Source organism: Oryzias latipes, chromosome 16, assembly GCF_053564925.1.
Source record: "Oryzias latipes strain Hd-rR chromosome 16, Olatipes_Hd-rR_3.1".
Taxonomy (NCBI): Eukaryota; Metazoa; Chordata; class Actinopteri; order Beloniformes; family Adrianichthyidae; genus Oryzias; species Oryzias latipes.
The window spans coordinates 22,891,783-22,909,125 of NC_136252.1; the positions used below are offsets into that span (position 1 = coordinate 22,891,783).

The 17,343-nt window shown below is 38.5% G+C and overlaps 3 protein-coding genes across 4 annotated transcripts; 1 reads left to right on the forward strand and 2 right to left on the reverse strand.

The window, feature by feature from the left end:
- Positions 1 to 1,950: 1,950 nt before the first annotated feature.
- Positions 1,951 to 3,718, reverse strand: LOC101166494 (uncharacterized). Its single transcript, XM_078933388.1, has 2 exons — positions 3,580 to 3,718; positions 1,951 to 3,348 (listed from the first exon to the last, which is right to left on the reverse strand). The coding sequence occupies exon 2, from the start codon at positions 3,311 to 3,313 to the stop codon at positions 2,879 to 2,881; it is 435 nt and encodes a 144-aa protein (XP_078789514.1). The 5' UTR covers positions 3,314 to 3,348; positions 3,580 to 3,718; the 3' UTR covers positions 1,951 to 2,878.
- Positions 3,126 to 9,896, forward strand: rcvrn2 (recoverin 2). The gene is made up of 6 exons (XM_020710257.2): positions 3,126 to 3,263; positions 4,444 to 4,551; positions 5,924 to 6,039; positions 6,115 to 6,668; positions 8,086 to 8,197; positions 9,335 to 9,896. Exons 4-6 carry the CDS (start codon positions 6,288 to 6,290, stop codon positions 9,421 to 9,423), a joined length of 582 nt encoding a protein of 193 aa, XP_020565916.1. The 5' UTR covers positions 3,126 to 3,263; positions 4,444 to 4,551; positions 5,924 to 6,039; positions 6,115 to 6,287; the 3' UTR covers positions 9,424 to 9,896.
- A 4-nt stretch (positions 9,897 to 9,900) lies between these two features.
- Positions 9,901 to 17,261, reverse strand: LOC101166162 (germ cell-specific gene 1-like protein). 2 transcript variants are annotated; one of them, XM_011485392.3, is made up of 8 exons: positions 16,935 to 17,162; positions 15,958 to 16,122; positions 15,102 to 15,523; positions 11,891 to 12,073; positions 11,723 to 11,770; positions 11,489 to 11,641; positions 11,274 to 11,385; positions 9,901 to 11,198 (listed from the first exon to the last, which is right to left on the reverse strand). In XM_011485392.3, exons 3-8 carry the CDS (start codon positions 15,295 to 15,297, stop codon positions 10,826 to 10,828), a joined length of 1,065 nt encoding a protein of 354 aa, XP_011483694.1. In that variant the 5' UTR covers positions 15,298 to 15,523; positions 15,958 to 16,122; positions 16,935 to 17,162; the 3' UTR covers positions 9,901 to 10,825. The 2 variants fall into 2 exon arrangements, with proteins under 2 accessions (XP_011483694.1, XP_004078236.2); XM_004078188.4 differs by having other exon boundaries at positions 15,102 to 16,122; positions 16,935 to 17,261.
- Between the last annotated feature and the right edge of the window lie 82 nt (positions 17,262 to 17,343).

Here is a 17,343-nt window from a genome sequence, read left to right on the forward strand (position 1 = left end):
TGGCTGTGCAGTCCGATTTTGGAATGGCAGTCCCTGTCACTCTTGGTAAAGGTGAAGGATGATGGCCTTTGCAGCTCCTGCTGCTGCTTCCTCCTGGTTCTTTTCTGTGCAGCATTCTCGTTCCGCTTGGCCTCTGCGTCTGTTGTACCCTGCCTGACTGCGAGTTTCCAGATGGGGCGATCGTCTGCTTGACTTTCCCATGTGTTGGGGTCAAAAGAGCACTGTCCCATGTCGTTCTTGCAGACGTCTTTGAAGCGCAGTTTTGGACGCCCTCTTGTTCTATGGCCTTTAACTAGCTCGCCATAGAGGAGGTCTTTAGGGATGCGGCCTGCGTCCAATCTCACGACATGGCCAAGCTACTTCAGACGTCTCTCACTAAGTGCTGCGTGCATGCTGCTCATGTTGGCTCATTCCAGCACCTCTGTGTTTGGGACCTTGTCCTGCCACTTGTTCTGCAGCACGCGCTGCAAGCACCTCAAGTGAAAGGTGTTAAGCTTCTTCTCATGCCTTGCGTAGATGGTCCACGTCTCGCTGCCATAGAGGAGACTACTGAGCAAGCAGGCTTGGTAGACGCGCAGTCTGGTCTCCTCAGTGAAGCTGGAATTGTTTCACACTCGCTGGATCAGTTTGGCCATGACTGCTGCTGCCTTTGCAATTCTGCTGTTGATCTCTGAGTCGATGGACAGTGAACGGGAGATCGTGGACCCGAAGTATGTGAAGTTCTCCACAACGTCCAGGATGTATCCGTCAATGGCGATTGTTGGGGGGCTCCCAGTACCCTGGGCCGTGACATTAGTTTTGTTCAGACTGATGGTAAGTCCAAACTCCCTACAGGCGTGGGAGAGGCGACTGACAAGCTGCTGAAGTCCGCCTTCAGTGTGTGATGTCAATCATTACACCCCTTATTACTGTTGATCTCAGACAGAAAAACTGGGGTGACTGTGTTTTTTCCTTTTCCAGCCCGCAGTTATGGAATATTATTTCTCCAGAACAGTTCTCAACATCAGCTAAACAGTTACCTTGCCTATTAATTCTCAGTAGTTAGTGGCATCCAATTTTCTTGTACTCGTTTATTTCATTCATTCATTCATTCATTCATTCATTCATTCATTCATTCATTCATTCATTCATTCATTCATTCATTCATTCACTCATTCATTCATTCAGCCCACCCTGAAAGCAGCAGAAGCTTCTCTAAATTTCTACATTTTTCAGCCATCATAAATATACCTCAGCATGTAAGTCGGCAGAACTGGAGACTGCTTCTCCAGATTGATTTAAGGCTTCCTTTTTACCCAGTAAGAAAGAAAACAAGTTAGGTTCCTGAACAGTGTTTTGCGCCCTTTAATTGATATGAACACCTATTAAAGGATTGCAGTTTACTTTTCCTCTATCCTTAAGCCTTTGTAGTCCATCTGTTATTTTAAGCTAAAACAATGAAATCATCATTTTCTGTTAAATTTCCTTATTTTTATCGTGGGACTAACATTAATTTCAGACAAGTGTAAATTCATCTTTTATAGATTTTATATTTGTCTTTGTGTCAAAATACAGTTGTCATAATCTGGACATGCCGTCCATTTGTTTCCTTTATAACTTATATAACTACCTCAGTTCTGTCCGATTTGTTGAGGATTTTTGTTTTTGGGTGTTTCCTCATTGCCTTTAAGGCTTTTTCAGTTCGAAAGTAGAGAAAAAAGGACGGTATATGTAATCATCAGAGGGCTTGTGGAAATTCAAATGCCCGCACACTTAAAGTTCTTGCTAACATCTGAGTTTGCTGAATAAATCATGGCTTCCTGTTGCTAAGTTGTTCCTTAGCAGGAAAAAAAAGCCTTGCTGTTCGAAACGTTTATTCTTGACATTTTGTTGCACACACAAAACATTCATTCTGTGTATAAAGGGTCCTGCAGGATGCCTTCATAAAAAAAATAAACAAATAAAATGATGTTGGTGTTTTAGAGTAACTGATAATTTATTGCACAATTTAAATCGGATGCATACATAAAAAAATCCCTCTTCACTTATTTAGTAGAAGCACAAATGTTTTACTGACACACAGTATTCTATAACCATGGGGTTTCGGGCACCATTTAATAATCAATTCAATTAACATTACTTAATTACTAATTAATGTCAAAAGAACATTTTAAAAAGTGTTACAATGATTGTAGATTACAACAAAAAGTTCTATGGTTTATTATACAATGTGGACTAATCACATCAGTTTGTGTGTAAATCTTAAACAATTTTAAAGAAAATAATAAAGTAAATTTACAACAGTAGAGTATTTCATGTAAAAGAATAGTAACTACTGTATAATAAACAAAGGTTTTAAGCCACAGCAAGAGCAAATTAATTAAATATATTTAAAAACCCACTCCTAATGAAAAATTTTGCATTTTTCTCATGATGGAGGACTAAGAAAATTAAGTTTAAAATTGTATTTCTGAGTATTTCTTTGTTCAAATCCATGTGGAGCAGACAATGCAGTTGGAAAAAGCTTGTGGCAGTGATGTGAAGCTACAATGGTAAGCCACAAATTCCCTGCTCTGCTCCAGCTACTGGGAAAGCACGTATACAGATGGATGATGGGATGTGGGTTTTCTCCATTCCAATGGTTCCACCCACAACTCAGAGGAGAATTTCTAATAAACTTCTGCTGCCCTGCAGAAACTTTGTCCTGAAAAACTACAGGTTTTTAGACTTTGGCTAAAAATAAAATAATTTTGGTTGAAAGATAGGGAAGGATTTTACAATAGCTCAAAAGATGATTGGAGTGGGACTTTAAAACAAATGGGGAAAGAGCAAGAGTTTCTGTTTCATGTTTTGTGCAATGTTCCTGTTAAATTCTCCTGAAATTCTGCCGTCACTAGCTTTATACTGTCACTTTTTTAATGACTCGCTCGTTCTCCATAAGAACTTGTTTCCCATCCTCCCTCTCTTCTCGTTTAGTTTCTCTCTTCTGTCTTGTCAGAAGGTAAAACACCACAACACCTGCAACCACTGCAAAGCTGAGAGCCAGAACCACAAGTCCCAAATTCAGCAGGTGAGATGTTCCCTCCTTGGAATGATTGAGGAGGTCCCACAGACCCACAGCTATACAGCTGAGTCCAATGAGGGTTCCCCAAAAGCCAAAGGCCAGCATGCAGGATCCACAGGACAGTTCCACGCCTCCGGTTACTACAGTGATGCCCGCCACCGAGACAACGCCACTCGGCAGGTTCACTGCCTCGGGGTGACTTTTGAAAGAGACAGTGGAGGTGATGTCTGCTAGCGCTGAAGGATTTAGGGTTTCCATGGTTGTTGTCATCGCTGCTTTTTCTTGTATGGACAATTCTTTTACTCCTACAACACAACACATGGCACTTAGAAAAGGGCAAAGTGTATTTTGGTATTTTTAACATGATTTATTTCTAGATTGACTATCTGTAAAAGACTTTTACAAAATGAGACAAATATTAGGTGTTTAAGTTAAGTTGTTGGTGTAAAACAAATATTTGAAAGATGGAAAAATACTAATAAAAATACTTTTGAGACATAAATAAGTTTTTGGATAGAGTAAAATGTATCACTTACCAGGGAATGGGGAGCTTAGCTGTCAGGAGATGCGGTCTGGTGGAGGCCCCTTGGATTCATCAATGCAGTTAATTTGTCTCTACACTTTCTTTGTAAATGAAAGTTCAAGGCTCCTTCTGCGCCTTTCTCTGGACTGTGGATGCAGAAATGTGAGCAGACTCTCAAGTTCTTCTCTCACTTTTATTGCCTGCTCGAAGTCTCACTGGATGGTGGACCTCAGTCATCAAGATTGTGGCCATAGTTTGTTTGTTCCTGTCTTTCCTTGTGTTTAGAAGGAAGCTCACGTCTGTCATTATGCGTCATTATGACCCATTAACCGATATTTATCTGGAAACAACTCCCTTCCTCTTTTCCTCTTGCTTTCAGTCTTAAAACCTTAGTTGGGTGCCACCAAGGCATTGTTTGGGTCAAGAACAGTTTTTTTCCCCTCCTTAACAGCATTGTCCACTTCAGCATTCCAATGTTGAATGTGGTGTGGTATACACATTCTTTCCTCTATGCTCTTACATTTAATACTTCAGGTTTGAAAATTACATAAATAAACAAACTAAGCTGCCTTTAAATCAAACATCTCATAAATTCATCAGGTGATGATCTATCAGCCGTTTTACTGCCAATGCTGGAGCACAGGTAAAGCCTGACCATTATTAGGGTATAATCCAGCTCGGTCATTAGATCTGTTGTCATTGGCGTAATTGCAGATTAAATGCTTTTCTTTTAGATAAATGTCTACTTTTTTTGAGCATAAACCTTCATGCATGTTTTTTGGGTGCCCTGCCATGTTATTTCTTCCTTGAGCCTGGCAAAGTCAGAGAGGTTGAAGTGATCAAAGACATGCTGTTTACGTTGCACGTTTCTTTGCAGGAGGGAGATTATTTCAGAAGTGGCTACAGATCCTTGCTCATTCCAGCCAAGCAATTAGTTCAGACCAGGGTCCAGGTCACATGTTAGGATCTCGGCAATGGAGAGGAGGTAATTCTTTTGGCCGTTGCACTTACAGGATGAAGATGATGATAATTGGCTAAGCGTACAGGGCGGAGTGGAGATAATCCTAGAGATTGACTCAAAGAGCAAATTTAAAAAGCAAAATTTGTTTTTAAGGAAAAATAAAAGGGCAGACTTATTATCTTAATGTATGAACGTCAGTCTGATAATACTGAACTGAATGAAGCTTCCCTTTTTTGTGGCTTTATTTCCTCTATTGCTGAATTTCGCTATTATATTTACTCGTAGTTGCCCAAAAGGATACTAAGAAATATTGGAAATTTATTTTCAAGAAAAAATAGGTTTTATCGTTTCAAAAATGGGTAGTAAGTATGCTGTTTTGGTGTCCCGACAACAAAAATATAAATTCTGAGAAACTATAGGAATGCTAATGATTGTTTACGTGTGTGTGTGTGTGTGTGTGTGTGTGTGTGTGTGTGTGTGTGTGTGTGTGAGAGAGAGAGAGAGAAAGAGTGTGCACAATTATCCGCAAAGATAATGACCTGGGGTATTTCCATCTTAATGTCCCCAGACCTGAAGGGTTAATAAACTTTGACAGATGGGATCCAGAAGAAAAGGTCAGCGGTCACTGAAATAGCAAACATAATGGTGTTAATGAACAAGATCTAAGTTTTCATTGGGATTAAGTGGTTTTTGGGTACTTCTTAGTTTTATAAATGGGATTGTCTCTCTTCAAAAGCTAAGCTTGTATAGTAAAGTAGAAATGTGTAAACTTGTTTTCAATGTTTGTTTTTTTTTGCCATTCATTAAGGGAAAGAAAAGTAATATTTTGTTCTCAGGAATTGAAATCTACCTTACTTGTTCTTTTAGGTGGCTCAACTCGTGGATACAAACTACTAAGTCATGTCCTAATAAAAATGATATCTCTCGCCCTTGAAAACTCTTGGTTTCCAGGTTATCTCTAAAACCATTGGCTGCTGTTCCTGGTGTTACTCACTTGTTGCTTTAATGCATATCTGTGTAATGAGATTTTCAACTTTTATGTAAAATTATCCTTAACAAAAGCCACATCCTTTTCCATTGTGAGGATGCAGCCTTCATGATTTCCTTAATGGGAAGTTAGAATCTAAACATATCAAATCCATCTTCATGTGACACTGATTGGACTGACATTACTAGATCTTGTTCTTTTTTTTTTGCATGATTCAGTGTTGTTCAAACTCAGAGATGATGTGGCCGTCTGTACTGAGACTATTCTTTAGAGTTGGGACAGGACTCTATATTTCTACCATTTCATACATGGAAACACTGTAGAACAGTACCAAACCTGAAAGAGAAAATGCATATGCCTGGTTCATTTTGGTCAAACACTCATCCACTGTAAATCCTGCTTTAACAGAATTAACCCAGTCAACTCCTGTAGAGATGTCTCTCACCGGCTTCCTTATCCCTCACTGTGCGAAAGCTGAGACAAACACTCAGCCCTCCAAACTCCTCTGCACACACGGCTCACAGGTAAGGTCTCTTACACTCCAGTTTTGCTGAATATTGTCAGTAAAGTTGAAGTGATGTATGATATTTTCATTGCAGCAACTTTCAGGAACTTGAACAGGAAGACCTAAAAAAGATAAGAGGGCCATTCAAAGCACACTTTGGGCAGACAAAATAAATATTGTGGTAAGAATAACAGAGTGCCTGCAAGGGTCAGGTGGAAAATACTTTGACAATACTGACAGGTTACCAAGCCAGTGAGAGCCACTGCAATGGGAAATACCACCAGCAGCGCCATTTCAAAGGAGATCCTGGAGGACCTGAAGCTTAGCACCAAGTTTACAGAGACTGAGATCTGCCAGTGGTACGAGAACTTTCAGAAGCAGTGTCCGACAGGACGCATCACACCAGAAGAGTTTGAAGAGATCTACACCCGCTTCTTCCCTGAAGCTGACGCCAAGGGCTACGCTCGACACGTGTTTCGCTCCTTTGACACCAACGATGATGGGACTCTGGACTTCAAGGAGTACATCATCGCACTGCACATGACCTCCACCGGGAAAACCACTCGCAAACTCGAGTGGGCCTTCTCGCTTTTTGATGTGGACAAGAACGGCTACATCTCCAAGACGGAGGTGAAGGAGATCTGCCAGGTGAGGGCAAAACCACAATTAACTTTAGCTATGGAAGTGTACAAAGTTTGTTAAAGTTAACTCTTCTTTTTATTGTGTTTGTGACAAAAAGAGAGTTAATTTGACAGAGTCAAGTATAAAACAATTTTTTGTGCAGTTTTCTGCAGTTTGTCACAGTATTTTTGTTTTTAGTGCTCTGCCTCAACTTTGATGCTGTGGAAATGAGCTAGGTCCTCCTGGTATGTAGGTCTCAGTCATGCTTTCCTGTCTCATTAGCTGATAATCTCTGTCATTAAAGGTTTAGACTATCTAGACGGTCTTGTTGTTTAGCAAAGCTGCCCTTGAACTCCACCACCAGAGGATCCATCCAGTGTCCTTTAATTCAACTTCTTGTTTTCACTCAAAAGCTTTTGAACCGGAACACGATAGATGTCATTCATTGTTTTAAACCATCAGTCCGATGGAGTTTACAGAAGTTCCCAACATTTGGTTTTAAGACAAATAATAAAAATTTCTAAGAGGTTTAGAAGGGATCAGCCGAGAATCCAGCCTGAATGGTAATTGGATTTATTACTCAGCCAACTGGTCTGAGTACAAAAGCGTTATCTTTATCCTTGTAGCATGAAATAACAACAATTTAACGCATTTAGGTTTAGATGTTCACAGATTTAAACACAAAGAGATATTTAGTGGTCCGTAAACCAAAGAGAAAGGGGAAAATTGTCTTCTATTTATGGGTTGAACGTAGTAGAGGAGAGTGACAGGAGAGTTACAGGAGAAACAACTATTTCAGAGATCACAAGGTTATGTCTAGGTTGCAGGTCTGCAAGCTCGTCGTTGGAGCTATAGACACCAGAAGATCAGAGCTGCAAAACTGAAGGAAAGCCCCAGAGAGGGGAGCTGACATCTCAGCGTTTGGCCCGTGGCCTGAGTCTTGGCACTAATCCATGTTAATCTAAGTGTCTTAAATGCGGGAGATGAGTGCTTCTTTTCTGAAAGGGACATGCGCTAAAAGACCTAAAGCACAATCTATTTTTTTTTTTTCATTTTAAGTGGCCAATTGCATATTGACTCTTGAAAATAAAAGGTGTCCCAAAATACATGGTCCATGTCAAGTTTTTATATGGTCAATCTGCATTTTAGGACGTCACCTGCTGATGGAACCAGGAATGGAAAGAGAGACTGACAGAAGAAGAGTAAAAAAGGAAAAGGCTTTAGCTTTAAGTTGGGGTGCAGTTTGTGCCACACTTATATACCCACCAGATTTCTGCACATAAACTAAAGAAGGCAGCAAGTTTTTTGTTTTTATTCTACTTAAAATTTCATTCGATTTGACATATTTATGCCTCTTATGTGATCCGTGTCTGTTGATCCAAACGTGGTTCATGAGAAAAACGATGCGGTGTATTGATATGTATTCTTCCCAACCCCCTCTTAGGCCATATTTAAGCTAATCCCCCCAGAAGAACAGAAGAAGTTGCCAGAGGATGAGAACACACCCGAGAAACGAGCCAACAAGCTTTGGGCTTTTTTTGATAAAAAAGACAATGGTAAGAAAAAGCACATGCACACATGCACCATGTGAAAAAAGTAGGCATATTTTCAATAACAGGCTTTACAGTTAAGCCACTAGGACTCTTTAGGAAAAATTTGTCATTTTAAACCAATTGACTTAACCCTATTAAGAAGATATATTCAAACAATTTGAAAAAGCAAACACTTTTTTTTACCTGATAAAAATTGAACCTGTTGTTCAATTTTAGGTTTTCAATTTCATATGTGTTTAGACACAAAAGCTAAAAACATTTTAACATTAAAAAGGTAGAAAATCTTTCAATGATTTGAATCCTGAGCAACAAAAGTGGATCATTTTGAATTTTATTTATAAAAACCATAGTACTTTTATTTGAAAGCTTGTATAAATATATTATGTTATCAATCAGTTTATAATTTTATAAACAAATATAAATGTTAAATATTTTTATTTCTCAGATTAGAAAATTCAAAAATACTCAAATAAGGAACTTGCTGTTGAAATATTTGTGTTTGATTACACGTTTAAACAGCATCTAAGCTGCATAGAAACAGTGTTGAGAGTTTAAATACAGTTTTAGAAACATTTCACATCAATTTTTATTCAAGAAACGTCTTTAATTATAAAAGCATCAGATGTCCGAACACACTCTTGTATAAAAGCCTTTATTTTGTTTTTTAAGAGTCAATATTGTTTATTCTCATTTAGCACATAGAAAAGTAATAATTGGTTTCTCTAATTAAAAACTAAAATTACTTTACCTACAGTGACAACGCAAATCTGGGATAAACTTCTTTAAAAATCATGTTAAACTTGAATTATTGTTTTTTAAAGCATCTTTACCAAAGACAAATATTTCTGCCATCCAGAAAAACCTACCATTTTGATTGTTTCTAAATGTTTTAAACTTACTGTAACCACTAAGTAGCAATCTTGCAATGATTCTATTGTACTATAGAACTATGGCAGAACAAAATATAACCTTAAATAACAACAACGCCTGCACTTCCTTGTATATTGATGCAGTTTTTCTTAGTAGTTTTCTGGATTTACTATTGAACGGAAATTAAACGTTATTTCCTTGCACTTCTGTTCACAGAAAAAACGCATTTTGAATGAATTTATTTTCTTTTCTTTTTTTTTGTCTTGATAGAACGACTGGCTGAAGGAGAGTTCATAAAAGGAGTGATAGAAAATGAGACCGCCATGCGTCTAATCCACTATGAACCGTTAAAACACTAAAGTCATCCCGTATTTTGTTTCTTTCGATTCATTAATTGTGAAGCTGGATCCATTCTGGTTTGGGTTTTATTTTTCCTTTGGCTTCTAAGGTCCAGTTTTCAGATTAATCCGTTCCTTTTGTGTCTTGGATTCACCTAACCTAACAGTACAATTGTTAGTTGTGCATTATTGTTTGTTATTGGACTCACGTAAAAAAGAGGCTGATAGCTGTTTCTGCATTTTGTAGTGAAATAAGTCTGCCAAAAATAATACTTTTAGCGAATAAGTTTTTGTTAAACTATGGAAAATACCATTCTGTATACATCATAAATGTGTCAAAAAGCATCTATGTAGTAAGTAATCAGTTATACAAGAATGTAACTTATTTTCTAGCTGGACATGGATTTGTACAAGCTATGAAATTCCTAACTGAAGTTGCACCTCCAGGTTTTATTCACATTTGTTGTACAGTAAAATAAAGGTTTTCTCATACATCTGTTGTTTGGAAATCAACTTATTTATTTTCTTTGCAAAGTACTCTTTGACCCAGAAACATACTTCATGCTTTAATGCTCGTGGATGACAAAAATGGTGCTTTAGGTTTTAAGTTTTCAATTGTATTAATCCCTGACAGTAAATCCAGGATTATCTCAAAAGTGTAAACTGCAAATATTAAAGGTGAAACTTTAGACATAATTATCTGTAAAAACTGAAATCACACGTCTGATTTCTTCACGGTGGGGTGTTTTCGTGGTGTCCGTGTTGAAGCACGCTGTGCAGTCGTGAATGGATCTTTTCCTTTACCAACTTTCATTCTGACCCCCTCACCCCTCTGCTCCCCACCCCTTCACATTGCTCCTCCCCATGCCTCCCCTCCTTCCATCCAACTCAGGATTACGGGTTCACACATAATCTTCTGTTCAACATGAGAGAGCAGACTTTCCAAAATCTCTGTAATCTTTTTATCTCTATGGGTTTGTCTGTGTTTCTCTGCAGAAAAAAACACTGCTGGGCGCTTCTGGTGTGCATGCGCTGCTTCAGAATCAAGCATCTATTGCAACTTTGTCATTTAAAAGGAAGAGTATCAAACACAGATGTTAAATCAACTTTAAAGAAAGTAAATTCCATCTGGAATTCAACAATCTATGACATGAGTGGATCATTTAATATGACATTTGAGTTAAATATGAGAATTTTTTGTTTACATTTACATACAGAACAATATAATAGCCTTTACACCATGAGGCACAGAAAAATACACAGAAAACATGCACATATGCATGTGGGCATGATCTATGCATCAGTCTCAACTTTTGATATGTGAAAATTAAACCAGCATCCAACCACAGCAGGGGCATCCCATAAATTCATCCAACTTCTTCCAGTTTAAAGTTCTTTTGACTCTTTTCATGCAGCCTATCCTCTAACAAGGTGAATCGTGTCGCTCGATGGCCTCCCCTATTTCATCTCTCTCCCTTTCACAGTCCTCACATCCCTCTGGTCCGCAGCCCCCCACTAAAACCAGCGTTGGTACGTCCCCGTTCTCCACTCTGGCTATGTCACCGTTTGGTGTCCACGCCACGTCAATCATGCCATCTGAGCAGTGCAGCAAGCCGCTGACGGAGTAGAGTCCACCCCCGGGCACCACCTCATCGTAGGACGGTGCAGTATTGTTAGCTCTCGTTTCATCCAAGCGGAGTCTCTGTCTGCGGCGAAGCTCAATGATGGTCTTGGTGTAGGAGTTGAGAGTGACCACAGCTGCTCCCATGCAGCAGCTGAAGGAGACCCAGGCAAGACTGAGAGGAAGAAAAACAAAGTTGTAACAGCATCTATAAGCTAGAAAGGTGGAGGCTATCATTGCATCAACCTACGCAAATGACCACCCATAGTCCCATGACTGAGGCCTCCAGTCTTTAGGCCCCACAATGACTGTCATCTGAAAGACTGTGGTGAACATCATATGTGCCACCATTCCAAGAAGACCTACAGCAAAGATGAAAAAAAGAAACAAAGCACCGAGAAGCTAGAATAAACTTTCAAAAGTCGATTTTGAGATGACAGATATTAGACCAAAGGGTGGACTCACCTGAGAGCACAGTACAAATGGCTGCATAGGCATTAATTTTTAGAGCATGCATCTCTTTGTGGGAGCAGAGGAAATCCAGCCACATAAGCAGGAAGCCCATCCCCAGCAATCCAATGTATGTAAACTCGGACACAACTGACAGCCAAAGCACACCTACAGAATGTTCAAACAGGTCTCTATTTATTACTAATATGGACGCTACGAGCAAATTATAAAGAAAAACGCACCCCTTACCTTGTGTTTCCCCTGGAGTTAAATCTATAAAGCTGCGACACACCTCTCCTGTGGAACACAGATACATTTTTTTAAATCAAAGTTTTATCCACAGCTTTATTCCTTGAACGTTACCTTTGTCTGTCTGAAACGTATTGGAGGCAGGCTTTCTGTGGTGTGTGCTCTCACCATCATTCTGTTTCTCACAGCTTTCCCAGAAGCCTGTGTGGAAGTATCTGAAGGCAAACTTGTCTTCTCCTGTCTCCCAAATGTAGTGAACTGCATTAGCTAGCTGCCTTTGGCGGATTTTGGCCAGTTCATCTCTTCTGGCTGGAGACAGTGTTTGGTTGAAGGGGTTCTGGGTTGGGCTCTCTGTATAGAAAAAAAACACGAAAGGATAAGAAAGAAAAAATAATTTAATATACAATACTTATATATACAATACTTTAAACCCTATTTTTGCAACTTTATTTCTAAAAATGTAAGTAGTTTTCCTTTTACATATGAAGTGTTCTTTTTCTTAGCCTTGATAGACTACATGTGAATGTAGTCTTAGACAAAACACTTGACCCGACGTTGCTCCTGCTGCACTGGGTAACCTTTCCTTAACACCATTTGGAACAAAGGGCTAAGAGAAATACCTCCATTCTCCATTCCTGCTCAATCAAGTACACAGTTTCTGGAGACGTAGACATCAGATACTTTGAGGACACCTGAGTCAAACACACTTTTACTTCAAAGGGAGTCACCAATCAGGCCATTAGGAATGTTTATGGACTCTGATAGGAAGCTGGAGTGTATTTTGGCATCCATGACCCAGCCAAGATTCGAACAAGGGGCTTCCTACTGTGCAAATGTCATGCTACATGCAGCCCCACAAACAAATCATTATGAATAATTTGGAAACAGCTTTTACTTCTGGAAGAATAATGCTTTCTTTCAGGAAAACTCTTTTAAAGAAGCAGAATCTACAAACATATGTCTTTTAAAACAGATTTTTATCATAGCTAAGCATGTTAACACATTAAAACTGGGAGCAGTAAACTATGCATGGCCTCTATTATTATAAATTTTAGAGCAAAGGTATATCATGTGATTCAAATAATAATAACACCTTTCATATTACACTTTTTACCCATTTTATATGTTTTAAATCAAACAGATACCCCAGACATGTGAGCAAATTACTCTTGTCAGCAGCTGTCTGACTCAAAACTTGAGAGTTAAAATGTGGAAACACAATTCCTGTGTCTGTGCAACTTCAGATGCAACTTTTTGACAACTTCAAAATAAAATGAAAGAAAAGGAAAAGCTCCAGATATGCAGACACATCACTTTTAATAATCAATTTTCCGAAATCGATTATGTGTAAAACGAATAACCTCTTGTTTTTAGATATTACAAACAAAAACATTTCACACAGTCACACTCAAATTTTGCTTTACAGGCTTTAAAGTTAGTAGAACTTTAGATCATGCAGTGTAAACAACATTAAAACTCTGTTTAAATATCTCCCCTTTAGATTAAGCCAGAATGCACATACTGTAAACACCTCTGCATGTTTGTTTAAAGAAAACCCGAGAGGAGGTCCATCTGAGAGTGGGACCAGGAAAATTAGCACCAAACAAACTTGCATCACCTTTCAGGTGAGAATTGTTATGTATACCAGTCACATGTGACCTCTTCAGCGTGGCATCCCAGAGCCACGTGCTTTTTAGGAGTCAGGTTTTCCATCAATGTGCATCAGTACAGGTAGATCTTTTATAAACACGAGCATAAAGTAGTGACCAAAGTAATCTCATTATGGATTAAGCAAAATACAAAGAACAAAGGGCGTCAGTCTCTGGAAGCCACTATGACACCCAGCAGATTAGTACTAAGCCACAATGAGGTCCACCAGTCCGTCAGCGAGGTTCTGACAGAAACAGATTAAAAACAAGAACAAAGACTTTCTGAGGGCTGTCAATCCACCCAATCGGATTAGTTCCAGGTGTTGCTTGTTATAGAGACACTGTAAAGATTAGGAATTTCATCTCTTGTGTAATAAAGTTCAGCAGTCAAGGAGGATGATTTTTTTGATAGAAGTCAGAATTGCAGGACTGCATTTTTTAAAATGTTTATGTTGACAATTTTATAACATTCTGCTGGATTGTCTGTCATTATTAATCACTTTATTGAACAAATCTTTACCTCTTGATCTCTCATAACAGAATCCAACGTTGAATAAAAACAACTTGTGGGTGATGAATAAAATGTACTTAAACTGTAAGTGCTTTAGTTGCAGGAAAAAGGAATAAATTAACTCTTTCCACAAAAAAAGATATTACTAGCCTAAAAATTCAAATAAGCCAATATTTAGTCAAAATTTTTAAGGAAAAGGGAAAGGTTTGTGCTTTTAGGATGTAAAAACAGCTGTTTGCCCAATTTTTCAACGTATTTTTCCCCAAGATGGTTTCCAAAAGTTTGATTATGCAGAAATCTCTGCCTGAATGTGTTGCAACAGAAAATAGGATCAACCAATACAGAGATAGTCTCGATTTATTGCTGCTAAGTTTCCTCCATGTATGGCTTCATTTATAAGATGACAGTAGCATAACATAAAAAAAACCTTTTTAGGGGGAAGCTCGCTTTTATGTTTCTTGGAGTTAATCAATATGGAAGTTACAGTGATTGCCCTTAATTTCCCCTTTAGTCTTACTGCAACCACGATTGACAGGGTGTTGGCTTTCCACATGTTGTTGTTATTTTTTGAAAGGACATTATTCAAGGGGGCTTTGACTTTTCTGCAGTTAGGCAACTCTTAAAAAGTGGAATGAGCCCCAAAAAAGCCTTTATCCTCTCTATTTTTAAACAACTTCCTCCGACATAAACTTTGTCCTTGCTTTTAATTTTATTTGCCCTCATTTTTACTTTAAACGCTGTGAGTTTTTATTTATTTATTGTAAATGTTTTTTTTTTTTCTTGTTGTGACAGTTGTTTCATCCATGCAGGGGTTTACCGTAGTAAATTTCATTGTAAAGTTCCTTTATAAATGAAGATTTTAAAAGTAAGGATTTGCGTAACAAATCACTATTTTTAAAATAGAAACTGAATTATATGTTGAAATTAAGAATGCATTATACTCTTTTTTTCATCATGTTTAATATCTGGTTGTTGTTGGATCAAGAAGAAACACTGATGGTTAGCTGATTTGATGAAAAACATTTGAGATAAAGCTAAAGTTTGGATGAGTGATGAACTCTGAATAGGTCTTATAGCAGTGCACATTAAAAAATTAGCTAGTTTGTATAAAATTTGTTTTTTTTAAACCAAAAACCTTTGTGTGAGCCGCAGTCTCCTTGTAAAAGCAGTAAAACAAACTGAAATAGGAGGGCTCAAATGCTGAAGCTCTGCTTTGTACCTGTGGTGTAAGGCTCGCTGTTGTTCTGGCCACAGTTCTTCATTTTGACGGGTGAGAGGCAGAGGGGCTTGACCACCTTGTGAGTCCCTTCACACCAGTAGGAGGTGGACAGAGCCAGGATGGAGAGCGCCAGGGCCAGAGTGGTCAGAGACAGGGAGAGCAGGGAGCGAGAGCGGCGGGACATGTGCTCCAGCATGGCCACGCAGAAGAAGAGGAGGCTAACGGAGGACAGATGGGACAGAGCGCACGTGGACAAGACAAATGGGATGGGATGCCGTCTTTGGTGCGGTTTGCAAAGCTGCTGAGCTTCCAGCTTTAAATGCAGAGAAGTTGAGAAGCTGAGAAAAGGGACACTGATAAATGTGATGGGAGGTTAGAGATGAGAGGAGGCCGGGTAAGATGCTCTGCAGCTGAAAGGACAACTGGAACAAAGAACAGATGGTTTAGATGAGTGAAACAGAAAATGAAGTGCAGAGAGCTGACACTTGAATGTGTTGTATCGCCACAAATCCTCTTAAACAAATATGCTGGGTCTTTTAATTTGGAATAAGTGAACTAAGAGCTGCTGATAGATTGTTTCATTTAAAGAAAAACAAGACAAATCTTCTTAGTAAAGGGGAGACATTCATCCTGAATGGCTCAGTCCTTAAACAGAAATCTAACCATCAAGTAGAAGATGAGAGTTTCTAATTCAGTCCCTGTCTGAGGTCACACAAGTCTTTAGCAATGGGAGCCACTTTACTCATTTTGCCTTATAAGCGTTTAAAATTTCCACGACCTCTCCTGCTGACCTTCAATTGTTTCTGAGAAAATACTAAACAGATGAGGAAAAAAAGAGGGGAAAAACCAAACTTACTTTTTGACATTATGGATGAGCCACAGTCCAAACCAAAAGCATTTAACTGATAATCCCTGAAAATCTACTTTAATCTCTGTTCGTGTGTGTTAGTTGTACTTTAGTGTGAAATGCAACGTGGCCATGCGTCCCCTCATGCAATGTCCCTTTGACAGCCCAGTGCTCCTGAAAGACAACACAGCGCTTTAAGCATCCGCACAAACAAAAGCTCCCATGGATGTCAACGACAACAAAGCTGTAAAGCAGAACGTCAAGTCAAACCGCCGAAAATATCGATTCATGATATAAATAAATATTATGTGTTTTATTGGCTGATTATCAGCCACTTTATTTTTTTAATGTATTTCAGTGGTGGTGTTATCTTGTTCATTTAAAACAAGAGCAAATTAGCTTTTTAAGGTTTACGTACGTGATCTATAATTAATTTCAATGCTTTTGTATTTACATCCTCTGTTTAATGTTAATACTGTTAACTTTATCACAAGAGAAAAATAAGTGTCTTTTTATACATTTTATTATTCAAATATAAAGGTAAAAAAATATAATTTAATACATTTAAACATATTTAAAATAAACATTTTTTTAAATTTTAAATTGTCCAAAAAGTCTTATTTTTAGAACGTTAAAATTCTGATGTTTTCAAATTTGCTCATCATTTTGACATTTTTTATGTAGGGTCAATGAAAACAAATCTATTTGTGGTTTTGGCTGGTTTTACATACACCAAAGGCATTTTCCAACAACATCAATGAACCTATTACTTAATCCGACATAAATCATATATTTTCTCTCCGTTTTGCTTATAAACCTGAGTACAGCTCAGTTTTTTTGATGTTAGTGTTCAAACAACATATAGACTTTTATTGAACAACTACATAAATTGATGTACCCATCATAAATGAAAACAAAACGTATTGAAATAAGGCAGTTTCTCCAGCTACATTGTAAATCTGATTCGACAAATTGCTCTCACCTACCATTATGAAGCATCTACTGTCCTGAAACACTTCCATCCATCACTTGCTGCTGTCCTGTGATCCTCAATCCTCCGTTTTGGTAGCGGAGCTTTTAATAAAAAAGCTCCTTATGAGTTTGAGTGCACTTGCTCCATCTTGACTTGACCGTTTCTCCTCTCTGGTCATGGATATCCTCTGTATTTCACAGGTTTCTCTCCTGCCTGCCGAGCAGCACCTTCTCTGCTCCCCTCGACCCTGTAATCCTCCTGGCCAATAGACGGATGGATGGAGATGTGAAGTGATGGCGTGACGGAGAGTCTGCCTCCACGCCAATCTACTCTCTTTTCTGTCTTTCTTGGGAATTTGTGTCAAATACCCATCCTGAATAATGTAATCCCTCTTAAGTCCATCTGTTACTGTAGTGCCCCCC